Raw genomic sequence first — 22,749 nt, forward strand, 5'->3', positions numbered from 1 at the left:
CCTGTCTTCGGTCAGCTCCAGACGTTTTCCTACCGCGTCCCAAACCTGATGACAGTGTAATCCCGTCCCTGGGGGTTCCAGCAGGATCGGCACAGAAGAAGAAAAATGCACAAGACAATGAAACTATTAATAATAGATAGAATAATAGATAGAAGAGATGAAAGAAGATAGATGAAAGACAGTGAAAGTGTCAAAATAATGAACATGTTTGACATCAGTCAGGACCTAGTCCAAGTCCTGAGGCTGACAAGACTATGTTCAAAGTAACTTATGTGAGCAATTTATATTCATGACATCATCCTTTTCATGAAAGAACCCCCTATATATTTTTAGAACCATGAAATAAGTTTCACATAGGTTTTCACATCCTTCTTTCAGGACAAATTTATAGACACTGTGAATTGGTTGCAGGCTTATCCTCTTCATCTTCATATGCCCCAAATTTTAGTTTCTGGCCAAATGTTCCTGTTGAATCTTTTCCAAAAACCTGATCAAAGGAGGGGACCCTCTCACATGTAATAATTTGGCAGTTCGCATCTGGTGAAATAACTAGCAAGCGACTTTTGTTTCCTCTTGTCTGGCAACATGACACCTTGATTAGTGATAAGTGTGAAGTGAGAGGGGGAAAGCTGGCGTCTACTCACACACACACCAGCAGTGTTTGATGAGTGTGCACTGAGTCAACAGGCTTCCTCCTCTCCTCATTAACAGTTTGACCCCTCTGTTTGAGGCGCTCCAGGTGGGGTCACACTGTCTTGTATTTTGGTATATGGGGGGGGGGTTTGGCATGAAGAGGGTTTCTGCATACAGAGTAGTGGGGAGTATGTGTGTGTGTTTGTGTGTATGAGGGTGAATGGGATGACTTCCAACACCCCTTTTGAGCTAGAAGGAGAGGGAGGATCGGGGTGGTGCCTCACAAAACTCAACATGGTCACTGTTGTGTAGAAACAGACAGGACAGAGCAATGATGTCATGGCAGTACGGACACACACACACACACACACACACACACACACACACACACACACACACACACACACACACACACACACACACACACACACACACACACACACGCACGCGTACACTAGGAGTCCTACCACTTGCTGCTCTTGTCACCCTGAGGTTACAGATGGGAGGTCAGTAGTGCAGGCCCCCCGGGCTGTCGACTCGCTGGCCAACAAGGCTGCTCTTGTTGAGCGTGTGTGTTCTGTGTGTTTAGACTGTAAGCAGGATACTGTTGAGCAGCTGCCGCTCATCCAAGGCCTGTAAAAGACCTTCTGCACCTATATACACCTTGAACCGTGATTTTAGATATATATATATATATAATGTATTGATCAGTGCCAACCAAGAGGAGTAACCTGAAAAGTCTGAAAATCTGGTGGTGACTAGGAACCAAAAAATTTCAAATTCCATTCTTAGCCACGCTAGCAGTATGTTGAGTCCATCACTTTGCTCCAGACTAAAATATGTGCATGGATTATCATGAATTGTTGTACAGATATTCACGGTCCCCAGAGGATGAATGCTAGTGAATCTGTTGATTCCTGCTTTTTTCCTCTAGTGCCACCACAACACTGACATTTATTTTCTTTATTGAAATATCCTGACAAGTATTGGATTATTGGAAATTTATTACTGAAAACCTTGATCCCCTGACCTTTTCTGTAGCAGCGTCGTTACGCTGGTGAAAGGTGTGGGAGCCTTTTTGACAGGTGGCCTCCTATGGCATATCTGCTTTCACTTCAGGTGAAACTGTAGCTTTGGGGATTATTGCGTAACTGATCATTTTACATTGTTATAGATAGCATAATGTGGAGTAAACATTTTTTCTTTTCTGTTCTTTTCCCTGTGGTTATGCAACTTTTTAATCCATTTCCCAATTGCGTGTGGTGTTGTAGACTGATCTGGTAAACAGCAGGTGAAGCCGCGTTTAGACTGGCTTGAAACCGCAGGGAAGAGAGCTGAGTGAGGAGCTGTGATTTAACATGATCAAGTCTGCCCCCCTCTCTCTCTCTCTCTCTCTCTCTTTATCTCTGGTCCTCCTGGCATCTGTCACAAGACCTGGCAGCTGTTGCTGCACTGAGAAAACTTGCTTCTGAAAACAACAGGGAGAGCCAGAGACAGTCTCGGGATTTCTTCATTTCAATAGAGTAGCCTGGTGGCGGAGCATAACAAACGGCTGATCAGACAGGATAGCTGTGCAATTTCATGCTTGTACATAACATGTTTCACTCTATCCCACTTGTATTCAAATGAGATATGCAGCACAGAGAACATTGCTGTTACGAAACATCCCAGCTGCTACTTGTGTCGTGTGTGGCAATCCTACATTATAACTAACTCAAATTAAGCAGTTACAGTCAAAGCTATGTTTTTTTTTTTTTTTTGGTTACTTTCCAGCATTTTGTCCAGATTTATGTCAGACATAGAGCGCAGTATGTGTCATCCCCTTCAAAACATTTTTTCCCATGAGCTTTTTTTCTTTTTCATACAATTGTGTGGAGAATGTGCTTTGTTCACAAACCCTATTCAACGCTGGCTGGAGAGACGTTGGGTTGGAAAGCCGTGTCAGCATGAGATAAAGCGTTTTCTGGGCGTGGGTGTTTAAAAAAAAAAAAAAAAAAAAAATCCCTTAAATTAACTCGATGTACTCCTAAAAACGACTTTTAGAGGATATACAGGTCTCAGCAAAACTCTAAACTCGCCATTTAAAACGTTCATAGAAGACAACAGGGATAGAAATCCCCGTTGAGTAGGATTTGGCCACTTGGAAAGTCGCTAATTCCTACAACAGACATGAAAATTCCCACAAGAATCGTGTTTAGGGTTGAAACAAAGTGTCATCAGATCACTAAAACAAATGTAGATGTTACGAATAGCTCCTAATTGGAATCTAAGTGATTCGTGAGTTAATTCCTGACCATTGTGCTTCTGACACAGGACAAGTGATGTTTTTTTTTTTTTCTGCTGTAATGTTTTGTTGGGAGGAGTGTGCGAGGGAGAAAGAGAGAGGGAGAGAGAAATACGGCGGGTGAAAAGAGGGGGGAGGCGCAGTGTTTGGAGGATTTGCTCCTGTGCTCCGGGCGTTCTCTCACTCGAAATATTTAATGGAAATAAGCTTGTGTTTGCTCGCTCCACTAACGTAGACAGTTTTTGGTCACCCATTGAGGGATTCCCATAACTTTTCCGGAAACTTTTCGCCCACCTCATCGACTTCTTCCCCGGGCGTGCGGGTTTGGTCTGTGCCCGGGCACGGATCGGTGTGGTGCGGACTGTGGAGCAGGGAACACCCCCCGGGCAGTTTTCAGACGGACGACCTGTTGTGGGTCCACGCCACTCAAGGCCCGCTTTATTTCTTTGGGGGTTTGCAGTATTTGAATTCAACGCACGACTTGTCGTGGGAGTTTCGTAAACATGTCTGGACGAAATTTACGCACTAAACTTCGGATCGTGCCAAGCTATGTCGGAGCATTTCACCGGTGCGTCAAGGGCAACTTTGTCTAGGAGCAGCCTTGGCACCGACAACTCTTTTAGTAACGGTGACCAGGCCCCTGCTCCCCTGGGCTTGGATTTCTAGCTTTTCACCAGGTTGGTCTGACTGAACACACATTATTCCAACATCATGGAAGGTGATCAGGGGACCGGTGCGCCTTCCGATGAGCCCCAGGCAGACAGCGCTGCTGCGTCCGACAGTTTTTCCCAACTGTGGACGGACGTCATGGGGATGCTGGTAAGTTTTTTGGGGGAGGGGTGACACGCTCGTAGACTCACAACTAACCGAGAGTTTTCACCCGTCGTCCTCAAAGCTGACACTGATTTGCCGACCGAGTGATTGTGTAGCCAACTAGTCGCTGCATGCAAATTACGCATCTAAACAACTCTTGGGAGTGCGTCTCTTAAACCCAGGGTTTGAAATCCAACAGCACTTCACATGTGGTGTGGGATTCAGGTGGTTTGTATGTAGACTGCTACAAAGTCTGTCGGACCTCAATGCAAAAGGGAATCGCATGAGAATATGGTATGTAATGCACTGAAAGACTAACCCTTTATACTATACGCCTGTGTGTGCATTTCATGTTCTGCCATGTTCTCTGTAGCTGCTGTGCTTCTTTGGGGGTGCTCACCTAAGCTCTACTAGTGGGCCAGAGGCACAGATCGTCCTCCAAGTAGCACATGAGACACATCATCTGAGATGTGTTGTGTCTGTACGGTGGACTGGATAATAAAGGCACCAAACTTAAAAACAGCTGTGCTGATTATCACAGATGCTTTGGACTTTCTGAAGTTCACATTAACGGCTAGGACATCTCTAGATCCCAGCCATATACTGTGGCTGTTAGGGTAAAATTTTAACATTTAGCTGGTTTGCATTTTAATAATATAAGTTAAGTCTGATTCCCCAGTGTTTCAGCTCCTCTTGGTCATAAGACATCTTCAGTGCCCTGTTTTCTTTGTAAACTGCTGTTATTTCCTTTTGAGAGCGAGTCTGATTTACCTTTCCTCACGTTTGATCCTTTAAATGCTTGGGACTTTGGAGATACTGTATATAGCAACACCACATATTTCTGCAACACTACTCTTTTGTTTGGCAGCCAGAGCAGTCTCGATTTTTACAGGCCATGGGATCTGATTGATCTGCTGACCAAATGTGGTGCAGTCACTTCCATTCTGCTTAAAAACAGAGGTGTTAATTTGGTTTGGTCTGGCACTGTGTGTGTGTGTGTGTGTGTGTGTGTGTGTGTGTGTTTTTGCACTTGTGTTTGTGTGTATGCATATAGAAGGGGGATGCTGCCCTCTGACACCGGGTGGGAGACCTGGCTCCCAGCCAGGCAATTTACCCAGATTTATTGCACTGTGCTCATCTTTGACGTTTTTCCCCTTGAGCTGAAACACATACACAACAGCAACTCTTTCGTTCTCAACAAATATGTGTCACGTACGCACATCTCCACTAGTTTAGGGTCAATCGCAATCATCCTTTAAACAGTTTAGGATTTTGCTGGCTGATAATATAAATAAAGGCATCCTCACAGAATATACACTAGGATACCAAAGTACAAATGAATGACTATCCATATAAAGTTTCAACATACTTGGAACTTTGACTAACTTTCATTAAGTAGCTAATAAACATCCTGCAACATTCTCTAAGGTTATTTCAAAATCATTAGCTGTCCTGCCAGCAGACATGGCGCACACTCAAATTATTTCAAAATCACTGACCTCAGCTTCCTTTGGAATCTTGTTCCGTGTACATTTTTATGCCTTGAGACATGAGAAGGCTTGCATAGCTGTGACCATCTTGTTTTCCCACAAAAGTATACAGAAAGATTAGAAGTGTGAAAGCATAGAACTAGATTGGTCTTCTTGGCCGCTTGCACCCAGTGTCTTTCAACAGGGGGTTCAACAGGTCAGTTTTTCATACTAGAACTAGCTTGGTCGACAACCATGGTAATGCATGATTTTGTGCTGGTTGCCTTTCTCTGAAAGTGAATGCACTTGTGGTGATCAGTAACATGCAGGCATCATTTAATGAAATGTAATAGTATCTGACAACTTGTCAAACATAACTTAATTTATTTGCAGTATTTCTATGCTTGTGTTTAAGGTTCACACACTATTATATTCTCACTCCTTGTGAGAAAAGGTGTATAAAGGTGTATTTTTTTTTTTTTTTTGCTAAATTGTTACCTTAAATGGGATAAAGTGACAGTAAAAAGTTGCCAACATAGTGAAGTCTCACTTAAATTTCTCCTCACGGTGACCTTTATCTTAACAATGTGCTCAGACTCCTATCTTTAAGCCCTCTGTGAGATGAATATTAGGAGCACAATGAACACATTATCTCCCTTAAAGCAAAATAGAACTGCTATATATAACCATTGGTCTCTGACTTTCAATGGCCTTTGTTTTGCGTGGGAGACTGTATTGACATGCCCTTTAAATTTCAGTTTGCCCTAAGCTTGTTCACCTGAACTTAACTCACTGTTGCAAATGCCTTTGGTCTTGGCTCCCCAAACGAGAGAACAACCCTGCAGACAGACAGACATCCGTCCTGATAAAGATCTGGTCAGCATGCTTACTATACTTTGTCTTTTGCTCATTAGTATATGGTTCAGCAGACACGCCAAACTCGAGAACTACTGTTAAACCTCAAGTGACAGGGCTGATAAGTATTAAAACAACCAATGGCAAATAGTTGGTCCACATAATGGCATCTGCATTTGCTTCTTCAAAATAATTTTTCTTCGTTTTCCCTTTATATCAAAAGGCATTTCAGACTGTAGTATTTTTTCTGAGAGGCCCCTGTCTTTGAGGTTAACCATGCACAGCAGCCTGTTGTGGAATGTGTTTAATAAGAATACCTAAGTAGGCCACTCGCTTATTTGTGGTTGAAACCGAGTAAATAGGCCTTCAGCTAATTAAAAGTCAAAGGCAGTCTAGGACTATATGGCACAGGAGCTATAGCTGTTCTAAGTGGTTGGGTTTACAGATGTCTGAATGGGGATTTGTTTCTAGTTCCACCTCACTACTGGAGACATGAGGGTTTTTCCTCAGATCTGAACCTTCTTTACTGAATGTTAAATGAGCCACAATAAAACTGCCTGACTGGAAACACAGACTTCTATCTCACCCTAATGTACAATATTTTTGAGGCACAATATTATTTACAGACTTTCTGATCCCTGGTATAATCCATCCCAGTTCCGCTCCATTGCACTTCCTTTGGCAAATGTTCTATGAGTCTGTGCAGTTCACTTATATCTGGAATAACTTCTGTATTTCTTAGTACAATGTAGAAGAGAGAGACAGCTCAGATTTTCAGACATGCCTTCAACCACAGCAAGCTTCTAATTGCGCCCCCTCCCAGCCTAGATAATCTGATCACAAACCTGGGTAACTGACAATGATCCATTATTCCCTGTATTCCTCTGAAAGAAGCCTCTCATTCCCTTTTTTTGGCTTGAAAGGCCATCTTGAGCCAAGGCCTTGTGGAAATATTTTATTTGCCTGCAGGGAATCCTTCTCTGTTTGAAGAGTTTTGTGGTGTTTCACACAGCGTGGGTGGGAGTGTGTCCATTTGGAAAACACTGATTATGTACTAGACAGTGTTTCATCTCTAAATCTAAGGATTGGATACTGCTCTCAAGACATGATTATTGATTGTGTCTGGGAAACATATGGTTAGATGAGGTGATCCCTATGTGCTTTCTCCTACATAACACTTCATACAGAGTGGCAGCATATGCTTCAGGCCTTTTTCGGCCAAACCACGGTTAGCTGGGCCACTTTATATCTTTGCCAATAATGTAATAACACAGCCTATTATAGCCTAATTTTGTCTATTGTTGCCCAGTCCCACTCAGCTCACTTCTCCTTTGTTCCCCCTCCCTGACTGGTCTCGTTATTGAGGTCACACAGAGATCTGGCAGGTTTCCTCTGCTGGGATGGCAGAGCACTGTTCTGTTCAAGCCACGGATATCCTCAGGAAGCCCTCTAAAAGGGTTGGGCTGTGGCTTCTGGCCTCACCTTCCTCGACAGTCTTCCTCCATTGGCTCCCATGGCCAACAGTACATCTTTTAGTCAGACTTTTACTGTCTATATGTTTTGTGGAATTCTCCATTATAGTACCCTCAGTATTTTTCAGAATTACTGTAGCGGGGTTATGCAACATGTCACATGCCACAGCACTCATTATTTTATCCACCTGTCTTGCCTTATCTTTTTTCATATTTCTGTTATCTGACTTTTTTTTTATCTTCTTCCTACTGATCTGTTTTCAGTGATTGGTTGGCAGAAATGTGGCACTACTGTACCAGTCCAGGAAAAGATGGGGTTGGTGAAATCTTTACTGCTAGAGGAACTGGAACTGAATGGATAGAGGGCTTGGGTGGAGTAAAGGATCAGTTACTTGCTATTGCTTTTATGATGAGCTGTCTGGGGACTGTCGGACAGGCGATCTCATGGGTTGGTTTTAAGATAGTGTATCCATGACTCATGGTGATCCTGGACAATTCAATTGGTTCACTTCTTTATGAAACAGTAGTACATTGCAACGTAATACAAGCCAGTTGGTGGCAATTCCAACCTGCTGCTCCCGTCCTGAGGTTGTGTAGCACGTGAAAGTGATCATACTAATGGCATTCTAACATTACATCAGATGCATGCCTCTATTGTAAACTGTTGTCATTGTTCTTTCCCCTAGAGAATGGGTAGTCACAAGGCCAGTCCTGCAACAATAGTTAATGCCATGTACACTGCTATTCAAACCACAAGTAACTGAGCCCCAGTATGATGAACAGCACTGTCAGGAATGTGAGCCCAAAGGATAGACCAGAACAAACATGTTAGGTCCAGGGCTAATAGCTTTTAGCCTTTTTGGAATGTCTTTCTGTGCAGTTATAATAAACAAGTACTTTCTTTGAAATACTCTGCAAAATATTCCACATGTTTTCATGTAGAAAACATGAAATGAATGTAACTTGATTGAGAGATTAGCTGTGTACTTTGGCAGTGATTCCTAAACATGCAAGGAGACCCAAGTATACCAGTGCCTTGCATGCTGGCTGTGGAATTTTTTAATAACTTTAAAAGAGATTACTTTATTAGTGTGCCATTCAGATACTTTGCAGTATTCAAAGTATTTATTTTGTGAAATGTAAAAGTGAACACTGCAAGATCCTTCCAGTGGGAGTGTTAAATGACAATCCTCAGGAAACATTTTTACCGGATTTTCTGCAGAAAGAATTAAAAAACAGAACAAAGTTTATAAATCCAGCATAATAGCTGCTCACACTAATACAGGACCACTTTGTGATAAATGAGCAATGTCTTGATCATTTTTGTAACGTGACCAGGCTAAGAAAACACTACACCACTTCAATCTTCAGGCAAACACATTATTGCAGTTACTTTTAATGTTCCAATCAAGCCTACAACTCTGTTTAGAAAATATATAAGATTTGTAATACTTGTACATGTAATTCTATGGCTTCCCAGTGATGTCTGTTATTAGAATAGCAGGCACTTTGTCTATTATGAATGGGTCAAAACAGGTTGAACACATTCAATAATTTGTCAAATACAGGATTTTTGTGTGAAAGGGGTTCAAGTTTCATACTGGTAGTTTATTTCAGACTTTGAGTAAACTTACACTTTCTACAACAGTTCCTCTACTGTAACTTCAGAGACGCTTTCAGTAAGTGAACACAGCAGAGCTAGTGGAGATTGAATGTACTGCGGGATGGAGTGGGATAATGTGTCATATCATTGCACCATAAACTGGTCAAGATGATGTCTGTCTTTGGGTTGTTACTGACGAAAACAAATGACAGAACACAGATACAGTAGTTAACAGAACGGTAGATGCTTTGGTATGCATTAACTACAGATATAAATATACTATGGAAACAACAGATGTAGAGATCTTGAGAGCATACACAGCCTTGCGTCTTTGATAAAACTGATGCTACTTTATACTGACTATGTGAATATCTTTTGAGACAAACCACTGCATTAGTAAGAATGCCAGGAATGCCATGGCTAATTAAGTGAGCAGAGGCTGCTGGGCCTTCATGCTGTTTCCATGCTCACATGTGCAGCCATACTGCCTTTTGTGAGCATATAGAGCATAAACATTTATATTCCACTACTAAAGATGATTATATTCAATATTTGTTCATAGGAGATGGGGGATTAACTATATTCTTATGTTTGAATTCTGGCATAGGTGCTAATCTTCTACACTCCTCTGAGGCAATCTTGGATGAATATTGTGTAAATCACTTGGTAATGGATTAGTAGCAAGACTATTACACGTTACTGAATTAGTCATCCACTGTGGTGCAATACCGGTATTTTGTGTTTGGATGGTAGAACAACACAGCAGCCACTAACTCACAGCGATGGCTTTTACCCAAACTAGCACTTCTCACAAATGTCTTCTATCGTTTTATCCCATACCATTTTCTCTGAAACTATTCATTGTTTTGATTTGGGCAAAGACTGGGAAGACGAGTGACGTACAACGTTTCTTTACTGAGGTCTGACACATTTCAGCTGCACATTGGGAGTAGCTGTCTTGATTGAACCAACAGTTTCTTGGACTTGGACAGCAAATGACACACACACGTTTTACTGTAAATACACACACACTCACTTGCACATTCTTGCTTGGGTGTTGTGTATTCTGAATGACGAATGTTGCTATTGTTCAAGTCAAAATGGGGAGTTGGCCTCCCTCACATCTAGGCTGGAGTAACTGTTACATCAGCTGCACCATCATTAGTTTCTATTGGAAACCTCCATGAAACTAGATGTGTTTTATAATTCTGGTTTTCATTTGTAGTGGATTTAAAAGGATATTTTTATTTAAAGGTTATTGGTTAGCTTGATATGCTAACACACGCCAGACACAAGTTTTTTTTAGGTCAGACAAGCTGTGGCATATTTATTACTCATGCATAGGATCTTTCTAATAGATGAAGGTTTTCTATTCCCAGATTCCAGATGTTTTATCCTTCTCTCACCCCAGGGCTGCCCTAGTCAGTAGCCCACAAATCATCTCTTGTCCAGCCGCCACCCCTACCCCCCAACCCACATTTCTAAACTGGAGATGTGTACCACTGTCAGATCCTGCATGCTCTTCCACATTCAGTCCCACGTTGACAGATTCCCCTCTAAAATGTGGACTAAAAACCCGCTTATCTGTTGACACTCAGTCAATCTAACATCCCGAGAAAACAGTCGGTTACCCTTTTTTAACCTTTTCCCTCACCTGCTGTGATTCACTCAAAGACATTTACACTCTTTACACTTGCTTTCCCGTGCTGTCTTACAGTGGATATACCTAACTGAACATGTGCAGTATCACTTTACACGTTGGTGGTGGAGGTGGGGTATAAGGGTCAGCTGTGTTGGACTCCCCCATGCGCTAATGCCACTAGAGAATTGGAGGAATCTCAGTTATCTACGCGCACACACACAAATGTTTGCACACACGTGGATGCATACAGTCACAGGACACACATCCATCTGAAAACAGCAAAGCACATGCAGCCTTCCCTACCCACAGCTGATGTTTACATTCAGTGTTCCTTCTCGGAGCAGGGGCAGGAAAATGGCAAAGCTTGATTAATTAATTCTGCTCCTATGACTTAACTAATCTATCACCGTTAACACCAACTGGAGTGGCAATCAAGAGTTGGTGTAATCTCAGACCAGGGTTCATTCTTATCTTCTAGATGAGGCAAATATATATGCACAATCTTTGCGTGTGTATGGTGATTTAAAGTATCTTGGAGTTTTGTAATGAGAGCGTGCTTTCAGTCAATTTGAGGAATGAAGGGGAAAACATGTGTCTGCTCATGGAGTGTTCCCACCGGGATGCCCGGTCATCTCAAACCATATGTCTGGCCAGAACAGGATTTCTCAATTAATGAGAGTAGGCAGATTGATAGCAGCCGGACGAACTGAACTTTTGAGACACAGTTTGTGTGTCTGTTAGCAAGGTTGTGTTCATCCCACAAATAATAATCATCATTTCATAATTTCGTCCACCGAGCTGCGTGGTGAAGGACTGGTTTGCTTCAGTTTGGTCCAATTTTTTTGAAATCTCCTGCATGCTAATGTGTGACTGACTAGACACCCATCTCTGAAGAAAGCCCTATGCCCCTCTGTGTGTGTGGGGCACTCTCACTCACACTCACAGTGATCCATTCATTTGTGGCCTGGCACCCAGATAGGGAGTCCGGTTGAGAAAGACAGAGACTGAGAGAGACTGTTTGGATCCTGCACAGTGACTCAATGCTAGCTGTCTGCCTGGCACAGATTAGATCAACACTAATGAATATTCAACAGTTGGCCATCACTGCCAGAATGGCCTACATTTTGACCAAGGCAAGAGATGTGAGTCGGTCTTCTCTCGCTTCATACAAAAGACATTGCTCTACATTCTGCATTCATTGCTCTACATTCAGAAAGTCTGAGGGGCTCAATTCAAGAAATATATGAATTTTTCATTTTTATTCTCATGGCAGAACTATAAAGTTAGCCAGATAACTGCAGTGATTAAAACCCAGCTAATTTGTTCAAATGTCCAAAATAGAATATACATCTCAAGTTTAGAACGAAGTCGGATGTAAAAGGGACTGATCAAAACTACCATAGCATAATCTTGCTTCTTGAGACAGGCCCCATGTGTTGACGGTTTGTATGACCCCACTGGTTTCCATAGAACCAAGGTCTGAAGTCACGACACTATTAATGTTTCCAAAACTAACCTAGAGGTCAATCTTCAGCATTATATCCAAAAAGTATTCTGTAAGGTCCCTACTGTTTGGAGCACGGCTTCCTCCCTCAGTCCTAAACACATAACTACCAGACAAAGACAGGAACTGTGCTGATCTAAACTACAGCTAGCCAGATCCTTGATATGAGCCTTGACAGAGACAAAACCATCGAACAGACCATGGTTTGCCAAAGACACTCACAGAACTGGACATGATAAGGATCAATAAATGTCATAAAAACACAGATCTTTTAGTGAGGGGTATTTGTAGGTTTTTCTGAGCACATTGGTGAATGGAAACAACACGTGCTTCCATACATGTGTATTTTCCCAGTTTACTCTACTTAAAGATTTTAACTTAGGGGGTTTTATAGCAGGGGACACGCATAAATCCACAATTCACAGATTTTGTCCCCACATTCTGCTAAATTAAAAAAAAAAAAAAATCAGTTTATTAGATCTGTGGCGCAGTGTAGGAAATGGTCATGTGTGAGTGATTATGTTTGTGTTCCTGTGCGACTCTCCAGAAATGTCACGTTTACCTAAATGCATGCCTGCCAGTTTAGTTGGTACCTTCTATACACCACTAATTGTAAGTGTATGTGACGGTGGTTTTATAAAGCTCTGCTTAGCGCAGAAGATAGATGGGTATGTGCTTGTCACAAAGTTTACTAACTTTTTCCTTCCACGAGGAATTGGTGGGATGTTGTAAAGTGATGGACATTGCATGAAAGAGTAAATAATTTAGTTATGAATAATAGTAATAAATTTAGTTTTTCGTTTTAAATGAAATTTTTAAATGATTCATCGTTGTCCATTTGGACAAGTTGTCCAAATGGAGATTTTATAAATGACAGCATTTTTCTTTCTGTTGAATTATATTATCATCTGTCCTTCCTTAGGATGTTGTAGTTCCCTGGCTAAACCATTCCTTCTCTTCCTCTCTCCAGGATGGTTCTCTGGGCAACATAGATGACCTTGCCCAGGAGTACTCTGAGTACTACAACACCTGCTTCAGTGACGTCAGCGACCGCATGGAGGAGCTACGCAAACGACGAGTCTCACAAGAGCTTGACATGGTAAATGCAATCGAGCGTGCACACACACACACACAACCTTGCATAGCAACAGGATTTGAGCAAAAACAGCTGTCAGTCACAACATTTCTCCCTCTCTACTCAGCTCGCATGCCTAGAAATTGCTTTAGGCAAATGGTTTTTTTTTTTTTTTTTTTTTTTGCAAATCTTTTAGTCATGACCCAAAAAATACCCCTTTAAGGCAGTCTGTTGCTTTATATCGTGTAATTTCCACAATCTTAGCCAACAACAAGCAAAGCAGTATGCCTTCTGTGGATGTGAATGCAGTGGTGTTCTGGAGGTTCATGGGGGAGTTTGGGGTTCCTTTTTACAAGGATGTAGGGTAGTGGGGCACCCCTTTGGTTGCCATGCTACAAGCAAATGTATGAAGGAATGCTGCTGGTGCTGCTACACAGGGCCAAGCTCGGTGTAACACACTACAAACCAGATCAAGTGTTGAGAGTTGTGCTAACTTCATATGACTTACTCATGGTGAATTTAATTAGTTTGAAGCCTTAGAACATGTAATGTGGGCTCAATTTCTAAAACAAATAAATACAAAATACAGCATCTTCATTGTGCTTTTCTGACTTAAGCTACAGTTTAGATGTGCTTGAAAGTAAAATGTCCAATGTTTAAAAAAAAAAAAAAAGTTAGGTGTCACAAATATAAGTGTTGCCCAACAAAATAGTGACTCAGTTCTCCCTCCATAGATTTTGCTTACATTCATATTATGTTACCTCAGCTTTTCTTATTTTAGCCCCTGTCCAAATTGTCTCTGCTGATATGTTTTTTTCTGTCATTACTGGTTTCCCAGTTTAATAGGAGGCCTCCTCTGCTTGAAAAGGACATGTGGTTTGGGTTGTTTGACAGGTATAGCTTGGATGGATAGCTGATTTATTCTGTCCGTCCTTAATGACTGCAGGAGAGGGATAGGGAAGCATTAAAAAATTATAGCTGTGGATTCATAGATGCATTTTGCATCTGACTGTAAGTCAATTGTTCTCTCTGTGTGGCCACATACTTAGATCTATCTTCTCCCATCATGTGAGTTTCACAGTAATAAGGATTACCTCTGGATGTTTTATAGTTTGGGAAGGTTTCAACCTGAGGAGATAAAACAGGGGAAGAGGAAGCAATCAAGGCAGATTTTGCAGCCCATGTATAAGAAGAGAGAAAAAGAGCTGACTGAGCCTGAAGCCTGAAGCCCAGCACAGGAGGAGGATAAGGATGTGAACAGAGGAAGACGAATGAAGGAGGATGAGGGGAATTGAGGGGAGGAGTGGGGGAATGTGAGAGCCTGCAGCTGTCCCGCCACTCTGCAAAGTTTGGCACCAAAATATAAGAGAAGAGGAAAAAAAACATGAAGGAAGGAATATGGGTCAGACAACACCTTATTGAGAGTTCTCAAAAGCGCAGTATCAACCCACGCTATATGGAGTGATCTTTGCTTTGCATTTCGGTACAGTCCTTTTCTAACATTTGGTTTGGGGAATATTCAACTACACCAAGCTGCCAAGCTTGATAAAGAAAAGGTAGAGAAATATTAGTTTAAGTCAAAATTTCTTCTCTTAGGCAATATTGATGATTTTGTTTTCAGCCTCATTTTTCCACCAGGCTGGACACTTCGTCTCAAAGGCTGTGGCACAGTATCTGTAAAACTAGAGCAAAAAAATTGAAATACATCATGAAAGTAATACACAAGAGAAGACAGGGAGAGAGATGGGCAGAGCACAAGAGACTCAGATGAACTGAAAACAAGGGCAGACAGCGAAATGGACACCCAGTTAGAAATAGAGTAGCGAATGACCATTGTATCTTGTGAAATGGTTCCAGAAATCAGTGGCTGCAAGCCAGTGTCATGCAGCCATCTCCCTTAGGGCCAATAGCAAATGGTTAGAGAAGGTCACAATGTCTAAGAGCCGCGTTAATGGGGAGACATTTAGCAAATGGTACTCCTGAGGGACATGGCCTTTAGGGAAAGACCTGTCACTTGTAAAGGGTACAGGATGGTGGTAAAGCAGCCAGGTCTCCACGAGACCTACTCCCTCTCCGGTAATTGTCTTTCTTTTTGTCTCTATAAAAATTCATAGGTCAGTTCTTTTCTATTTTTGACAGGGTAACTTAAATCTTTTCACATCTTTCATAATGTAACTTTTTGAGACAAAAGGTTTCTCAGTCACTCCAGATCAGCTCTGGTCAGTAGGCTTGCGACTTAGAGAGCAAAGGTCACCTTAAATTTGACCTTTCCTTGTTTTCTCACTCAGACTACAAGAGGAGGAAGAGTTCAAGATAAAGGAGGTACTGGACAAGGGCAAGCACGGTGCCATATGAGAGCAGCGTAAGGTTAACGTTTACTGTCTGATTCAAACACCTCATATGTTAACTTTGTCTGCTGACAACACATTTGGCAATTTGCTTTTGGAAAAGTCCCACAAGAAAGCCCCAGTGTCTATAGCTTAGCTGTGGTCAGATTGGTGACACCAAAGAGAGAGAAGAAGCGCTCTTATGTAACTTTCTGTTCTCCAAATCTTTCTCAAGTTGATGCTGAGACTGGCAAGTGTACTAATCTTTTTTTTTTTTTTTAATGGGAACGCTTTCTGTTTGGGTTTGGGTTTTTGGCTGTTGTTTCTTGAGAAATGTTCTTGCAACACTAACATTTTTACAAAAATTTGTGGAACTGAACATTTGTGTTTGCTTTTTACTTGCACAACATGTCTTGAGGGGCCTCTCAATTAACAACGTGATGGCTATCTCGGTTGTGGTAAAATGTGAAGCTCTACCTATTAGGAGCCGATGATAGAGGCTCTCTTGGAAGTGACTATGAATGTAAACGCTTCCTGCTTGGTCGCAACTGGGTTATTTCTATACATCTTCATGTTACTTTTATGAGTAGCAGGGACACAAGGGGTAAAATAAACATCCTCCTTTGGGAATGTGACCTATGGATTAGTGGTACCACACAGTTTCCCAGCGCTTCTATAGACAACAAGCATTTGGACTGCTCTCACTGGCATGCTGATTTGGTGATGCATAAGGCTTATTGTTGGATGTGACAGGAAGTATTGAAATGGAGCAACGAGTTCAGCAACTTAAACAAAACGTGTTCTTTCAATTGACAGGTCAGTGAACGGTCAGGCCAATGGGTGAAGATTACCTTTTAGCCTGAGCTATAAATTTCAGATCCATCCTTTTAAGCAGTTCTGTGTTTTGGATAATTACAAGTGTAATTGTTGTGTGTATAATTTGTATAATTAAGTGTATAATCTTTGTTTCCACCTATTTAACCAATTACAAAAAATCAAGCATGACTCAGCCTATTAGAAATAACATGGTGACTATTGGTTGTTGTCTGTTTACTGAGATATCATTTATTTCCATACTTGAGTTACAGAGCTTATCATTTGGTTTGAAGTTGCTCTCATTCCTTTTCAGAAACTATCAAAAGCTACTTGTCTTTTACAGATAGAAAAAGGTAATATTGTTGACTTTTTCTTTTCACTCCCAAGTTCTTTTGTCCTGCCTGTGCTCCATGTGTTGTTCTTAAAATATCAAATCGTACGAATCGGAATAGGTATATCAGTTCGGGAGGGAAAAAAAAAAACCTGAGAAAAAAGGCTATCATTAGGTTAACTCTCATGGTAGCATACATTGTACACTGAGTGATTTGAAGTTGAAGTGAATAGAGCGCTTTATCAGATCTGCAAGTACTTATCTCCTGTCTTTTCTTCATTTCTTTTCCTTTTCACCATTAGCCTTGCTCCAGTTTTTAAACCCCTGCCGCCACAGTCACGCTGTTCAGTGTAAGTGAGACTATCTTTGCTACTTAGGGTGAAACTATGCCAAATGGATGTAGAAGCTACAGGAGGGATCCTATAGACATGCAGACAGTGGTTGGTGGGGTGGATAATTGTGTATAGCTGAGGGAGGAAAACATTAAACTAGATGTTAGCATCTCTCTCAAACCACTGTGATTAAACAGATGAAGTACATTAAATATGTATCAAGATGGATCATTTTGGAATTTGTGGTTGTAAGAAACCTTTAACATATTTATAAGTGCTGTGAACCATAATGAGACAGTACAGCAGTATCTTTGGTAATATCCTTTAGGGTAATTTTTGCGGTTGTAAACAAAAAGGCCATGAAGTTTAAATCCTTTGAGCCTCTCCCCGAAATCCTGGTGTCACTGTTGACTTCATAATTGAAACTTTTGACACAAAAACACCTCAGCTGGTGTCAGATTGATCTGCTAGCCTCAGGAATGCTCTGTTATGGTTATCTAGCTGAGTAACTTGACAGTCGGGGGTCGACTCAAGTACAGACTTGTGTTTTGTTTTGCCATGAGGTGAGGAACAGTGCGGTTAATGTGCTAATGCCTGCGTGAAGTTTGTTCGTTGAAGTGGGTCAGTTCAGCTGGGTTAAAACTACATTGTAGAAGAAAGACAAACTCTGTTGTGAATTCCGCTGCTTATTTGTCCTTTCTACCTCCAGAGTTTTGCCTATAAACGTTGCAAGTCATCAGGCTCAGACAGTGGTCTTTGTTGCTATAAGATTACTTTCAAAAGATGTTGGCATAACTCCGTTATTGACATAACCCCTGTGGAAAGCAAGTTGTATATTTGTAATTTTATTGTATGATGTATTGGTCAGTCTTGGGATCGTGACTGTCATTGGAATTTGTAATAACTCTGGTATTTGTCTTGAAATTCCAAAACAATGGTGATCCACAAGGCTCAGGAATGCTCCAAACTGTATGCACGCAGGCCTGTGCTATAAGTATACGCGTATACACAAATACACACTCCCTCAAAACTTCTGGAAAGGAAGTGGATAGACGCTGGTACTGAGTGTGCTAATGGTTTTCTGTTTCCCATAAAAGAATTTAAGCATGTAGCAGCTCAGAGGTAGCATGGCAGCCTGGTTTATACTGCCCATTGAGAACATGAATTTCCTGCTTTTGTGTGTGACATTTAATTGGCTGTGTGCGCGTGCGTGCGTGCGTGCGTGCGTGCGTGCTTGCATGCGTGCATGTTTGTAGATCTTGCAATGAGATCTTCCATGAGCTGGTTCTGCAGGTTTGCACCTTCCATACTGGTCCCACTGCTAACGTCTTTTTGGGCTGTCACTAGGCTTTCCAGTTGGTGCCTGTCCCTCCACATGCGCAGGGCTACCTAAGAACCTCATGCCCGCCCACCTAGTTTTACTCAACGATTCCAGTTGGCATACCGCCACTAAGCCACCTGGTCTCTAGTTCTGCCGTATATACACCTACTTTTGTCTCTGAGGTTAGCAGTAACTCCACTGTGGGAACCTCATATTTTTGGTTGGTCTTGCAGTCATATTTGGACTGAACTACTGCTATTTAACATTGATCTGTATTTCTAACCTTTCCCACCCATTATCAGAGTCCTGTCCTGCAGCAGCGAAACAGAGTTAAGCAGTAGTTTCTGGGTTAATAATGGAAAACAATGCCGTGCTTGGAATTACAGTCACTTAAAAGAAGCTTTTGATGTGTGTGTGTGTGTGTGTGTGTGTGTGTGTGTGTGTGTGTGTTTGTTTGTTTGGGCTTAGTCATTTCAGATGCTAGTTTCCCTGTCTGCTGACATTGTGATCCTGATTAGCTGGAGCTCTCTCTCATCTACTTTCTTACAGCGTTCTCTCTCTTATATTTTTACTCAATTCAGTCACGCTTAAGCAATCAGAGTCTTGCATTTGCATCAACCTTGCACACACATACACACAGAGTGGATTGTGCACAAACAAGTCTTTGGACATCTGGAGGGAAAACACATACACATTCATATGCATACGTGCCAATCAGGGTAAGTAGGGCAGTATCTCAAGCTGATGCCGGTAAGTTCATGTAAAGGATAGCATGCCCCCTCTGGGAGTGTGTAGTGAGATCTAAGGTGTACACACAAACACACACGGAAAGAAATACCCCTCAAATATGCACTGATTAGATATTTTCTTTCAGAAACTCTGTCAGTTAAGCTGGCAACTTCATCCTTTGCATTTGCTTCTCCACACACAAATCTGAGAGAAACCCAAATTTACCTTGTCTAGCTTTAACACGAATTTTCTCTGCGCTGTGAAAAATTCATCTCACAGATGTAGGTTTTGTTTGTTTTTCATTGATCTTCTGCTCATCTTTTCACCCTCTCGCTCCCTCTTTCCATGTCAAAGATGGCACGCACAGACAGCGAGTAAGGGGAGCCTGTGGAGGAGTAGGAGGAACAGAGAGCTGCTTTGTGTTTCCGTGTCTCAGGGGCTCTATCTGTGGAAGTGGAGGCGAGCTTTGTGTGTGTGTGTGTGTGTGTGTGTGTGTTTGTGTTTGTGTGTTAAGTGTAGGTGCTCCTTGGTTTGTGCATTTGTCTCGGTATCCGTCTGTGGCGGCACGTATATGACTATGTCAGAGTATATGTCTACCTGTGTATTTTTTATTTTTAATTGGGACGGTGCCCATAGTTATCCACTGGCAAGACTGGCATATCTATCCTTTCAATGCAGTCCAGAGAGGCCATCAAAAACCATCTGATAGCAGAACCAATCTGCCACTACCTTTGTGAAAGTATGTGACTGTGCATGTGGGCATGCATGTTGTTCATACTGCCTCTCCTTATTTATGTGCCTACACCCACATTATTCTGCACAATGCAGTTGTTCAAACAGAGCTGACTGCCAAAGTTGTGCTTTTTTAAGGGATAGATCTGTTGTTTCTTTGTCTCACATAAGCTCTGCCACCACAAAAAAAAAAAAAAAAAAAAAAAAGGCATACAGCCCAGTCCCAGATTTTCCTTGTGCACAGCCTGGCAATGTAATGAGACCGAACCGTGTGCCTCTGTAGGTCTGCTAGATGAATTTTTTTTAATGACCTTAGATAGGTACCTGCTCTCTGACTTATGGGAATCCCTATATTCCCTGAGATGGACAAATGGTTTCGGGGATCTTCCAACATCACTTGATTTATTTTCCAAAGAAACCCCCGGACCCGCGCCTCTGCCTGCTTGATAACTGTAACAGACAAATAGATAAACAAACCAATGAACTAGCAGGAATTGTAGTGCTAATGTTAAAGATAAAGCCAGCCAGCCAGACAGTCTCGCTAACATCTTTACACTCTGCCTTCAGTTGATTACAGTTGTGATAAGTGTAGGGTTCAGGCTAATTTTGAGGCTTTTAGCCACCTCAGCACTTAGGTCCTCTGCTCATATGCACTTAGGTCCTCTGCTCATATGACACGAAGGCTACTGGCTCGCAAAGAGCTCTTAAAGGAGGTTATGTCACTTCTGACTAAGTCCTTTAAGTATTACTCATGCTTAGTGGGTGAGGGTGTGGAAGGATTGCACTCCCTTCCCCAAAGTCCAGTCAAAGAAGAAAAAAAGTTAACCTTAAGGTCAGTCTGATTAGGAATCATGAACAGACCAAGTGAAGGAAATATGCTACATTCAGCTTCCTGTGACTGACTACAATGTAATATCTGGGTTTGGAGATAAAGGATGATGCACATTTCTCATTAATAACTGATTTCCTATAGCCGCTCTCTATTTGGGAAACTCCAGATTCCATTTGTCCTTTCTTTGTGGCAGCAGCAGCAAGTTCCATTAAGTGGTTTTAGGAAGGTAGTCAACTAGCACCCCTCAACCTCCTTCCTCAGGGCCTTGTAGCCATCCTCACTTCACTAAACTCCTTTATCCAAGCATTCTGATCCTCTAGTAAAATAACTAGTTAAAATGCCCCTCAAGCTGATTGACTGATGACTAGAATATCTGTAAGAGATGAGGAAATTCACTATAGCTTTAGCTTTGACCTTAAGCCATGTAAGTTGTGCCATGTATTCCAGTAGTCTTCAACCCTGACCAAAAAAAACATCAATGGGAGACATTTTGTCATGTGAGACTTTTAAACAGTCTGCCAGCCTCATTCCAGTGAAAGCTGTGTGTTAAACTTCAAGTTCAGCAACAGTCCAGTATAGAAACAGAGAACAAGATTCATTGGAGTTTGTGTTGTTAACATCCAAATCCTTGAAACTTATTATTACACTGCATTTGAATAGACAAGCATTTTCCACATGTACCAAAATAGAAATGGTAATATCTGAATATGCATCACAAAGATGTTTCCTTTTTTTTTCTTCTGTAAAAGTAAAATATTAAGTCAGATATAAAGTAGAAACAGGAACTTGTCTTAGGTTATGTTTTCTCTTCTCATTGAGACTTGATGAATCTCAGTAATGTCGTGACATTTTTCACTTCCTCAAAAATGTCCCAAAATATATGAAACCAAAGAGGACATCATAAAGAGCCACCCTAAATATAGCTGCATCTTGTTGACTAACCTCATCTAAGCTCATTCCCATGCCCTGGACGTGAACAGTAAAGCCACATATTTCTCATTGTGCAAAAGCAGAAGTATGATTGCTCGTAGTCAACAACGTTGACAGGATGGCAACCTCAAGGTTAAGGATGCAGGCCTGTGAAAATCCGGTCACCTCCCTTAAGTAAAGTGCTGATCCCACTTGTTTCTGTGGTGCTTAAGAGCCCATAGTATAAGACTGTGGCAGCACTGGGTGAGTTTGAGCACAAGGAGTTAGTAAATCTCCTCCATGACTTCAAAAGCACTCAAGAACACACCACCAAGAAACTATGCAGCCAACCAGACCCTCAAGGCTGTTCATTGACTTTAAATAATCCCATGCTGCAGGTTGAAATCTAAGTTGCAGACTAGTTTAGATTCTGTAGTCCCCATGTCGTTCTGCAGAATTATTTGGTTTGTGGCACAGCTGTACCCGGACACACCATGATGAGGACACCTGCTTTAGACATTTGCAAGCACCAGCCCTGTGTAACAGTGCAAACAGCCCTGACACAGACATTGTGAGAGAGGTTTAAATTGTGCTACTACCAACTGTCAAATGACTCAAATGCCTGTACACTGACAGTCATTTGAGTAGTTTGTTCCTTAAATCAATGTCCAAAACTTTGCCCAGTCTGGATGTCTGTTTTCCATATAAGCCAGTTTGGCCTGCTATGGTTAGTCAAACGTGGTATCTTGTGTTCTAACGATGTGATGCAAACCAGCAGGTGTTACCTTGTGCTTAGGGAGGTGCACAGCAATGTCATTGTAATCACACTGTGGAATTTATGGAGCCGGTTACGTGGGTGCTTTTTGTCATGTCTTGTTCTGCTACGAAAGCCAAGGCTTCACTAGGCTGCACCACTGCCTACTGTTATTCTATAACAACTAAAACAAGTTTTACAGGTTCTGGTAACTGAAGCAAGTCTCGAATTGTCAAGCTGTCTATGGATGGGTGCACACATGTGCTCGTGTTTGTTTTCAATGAAATGAAGGTGTGTCTACATGAACCTGAGCAAA

At 41.7% G+C, this 22,749-nt stretch overlaps 1 protein-coding gene across 6 annotated transcripts in view; it reads left to right on the plus strand.

Annotated features, from left to right (window-relative positions):
- sash1a (SAM and SH3 domain containing 1a) overlaps window positions 1-22,749 on the plus strand; it is a 231,616-nt gene that overhangs the window by 175,221 nt on the left and 33,646 nt on the right. For 4 of the 6 annotated variants that reach the window (XM_040124615.1, XM_040124618.1, XM_040124620.1 and 1 more), the window contains one exon: window positions 13,246-13,374. In XM_040124615.1, coding sequence (XP_039980549.1) covers window positions 13,246-13,374 — 129 coding nt within the window. Of the gene's footprint in view, window positions 1-2,996; window positions 3,737-3,788; window positions 4,025-13,245; window positions 13,375-22,749 lie in introns of those variants that run through there. The other 2 variants (XM_040124617.1, XM_040124619.1) reach the window with 2 other exon arrangements.

This window comes from Xiphias gladius, chromosome 4, assembly GCF_016859285.1.
Source record: "Xiphias gladius isolate SHS-SW01 ecotype Sanya breed wild chromosome 4, ASM1685928v1, whole genome shotgun sequence".
In the NCBI taxonomy this organism is placed as follows: Eukaryota; Metazoa; Chordata; class Actinopteri; order Istiophoriformes; family Xiphiidae; genus Xiphias; species Xiphias gladius.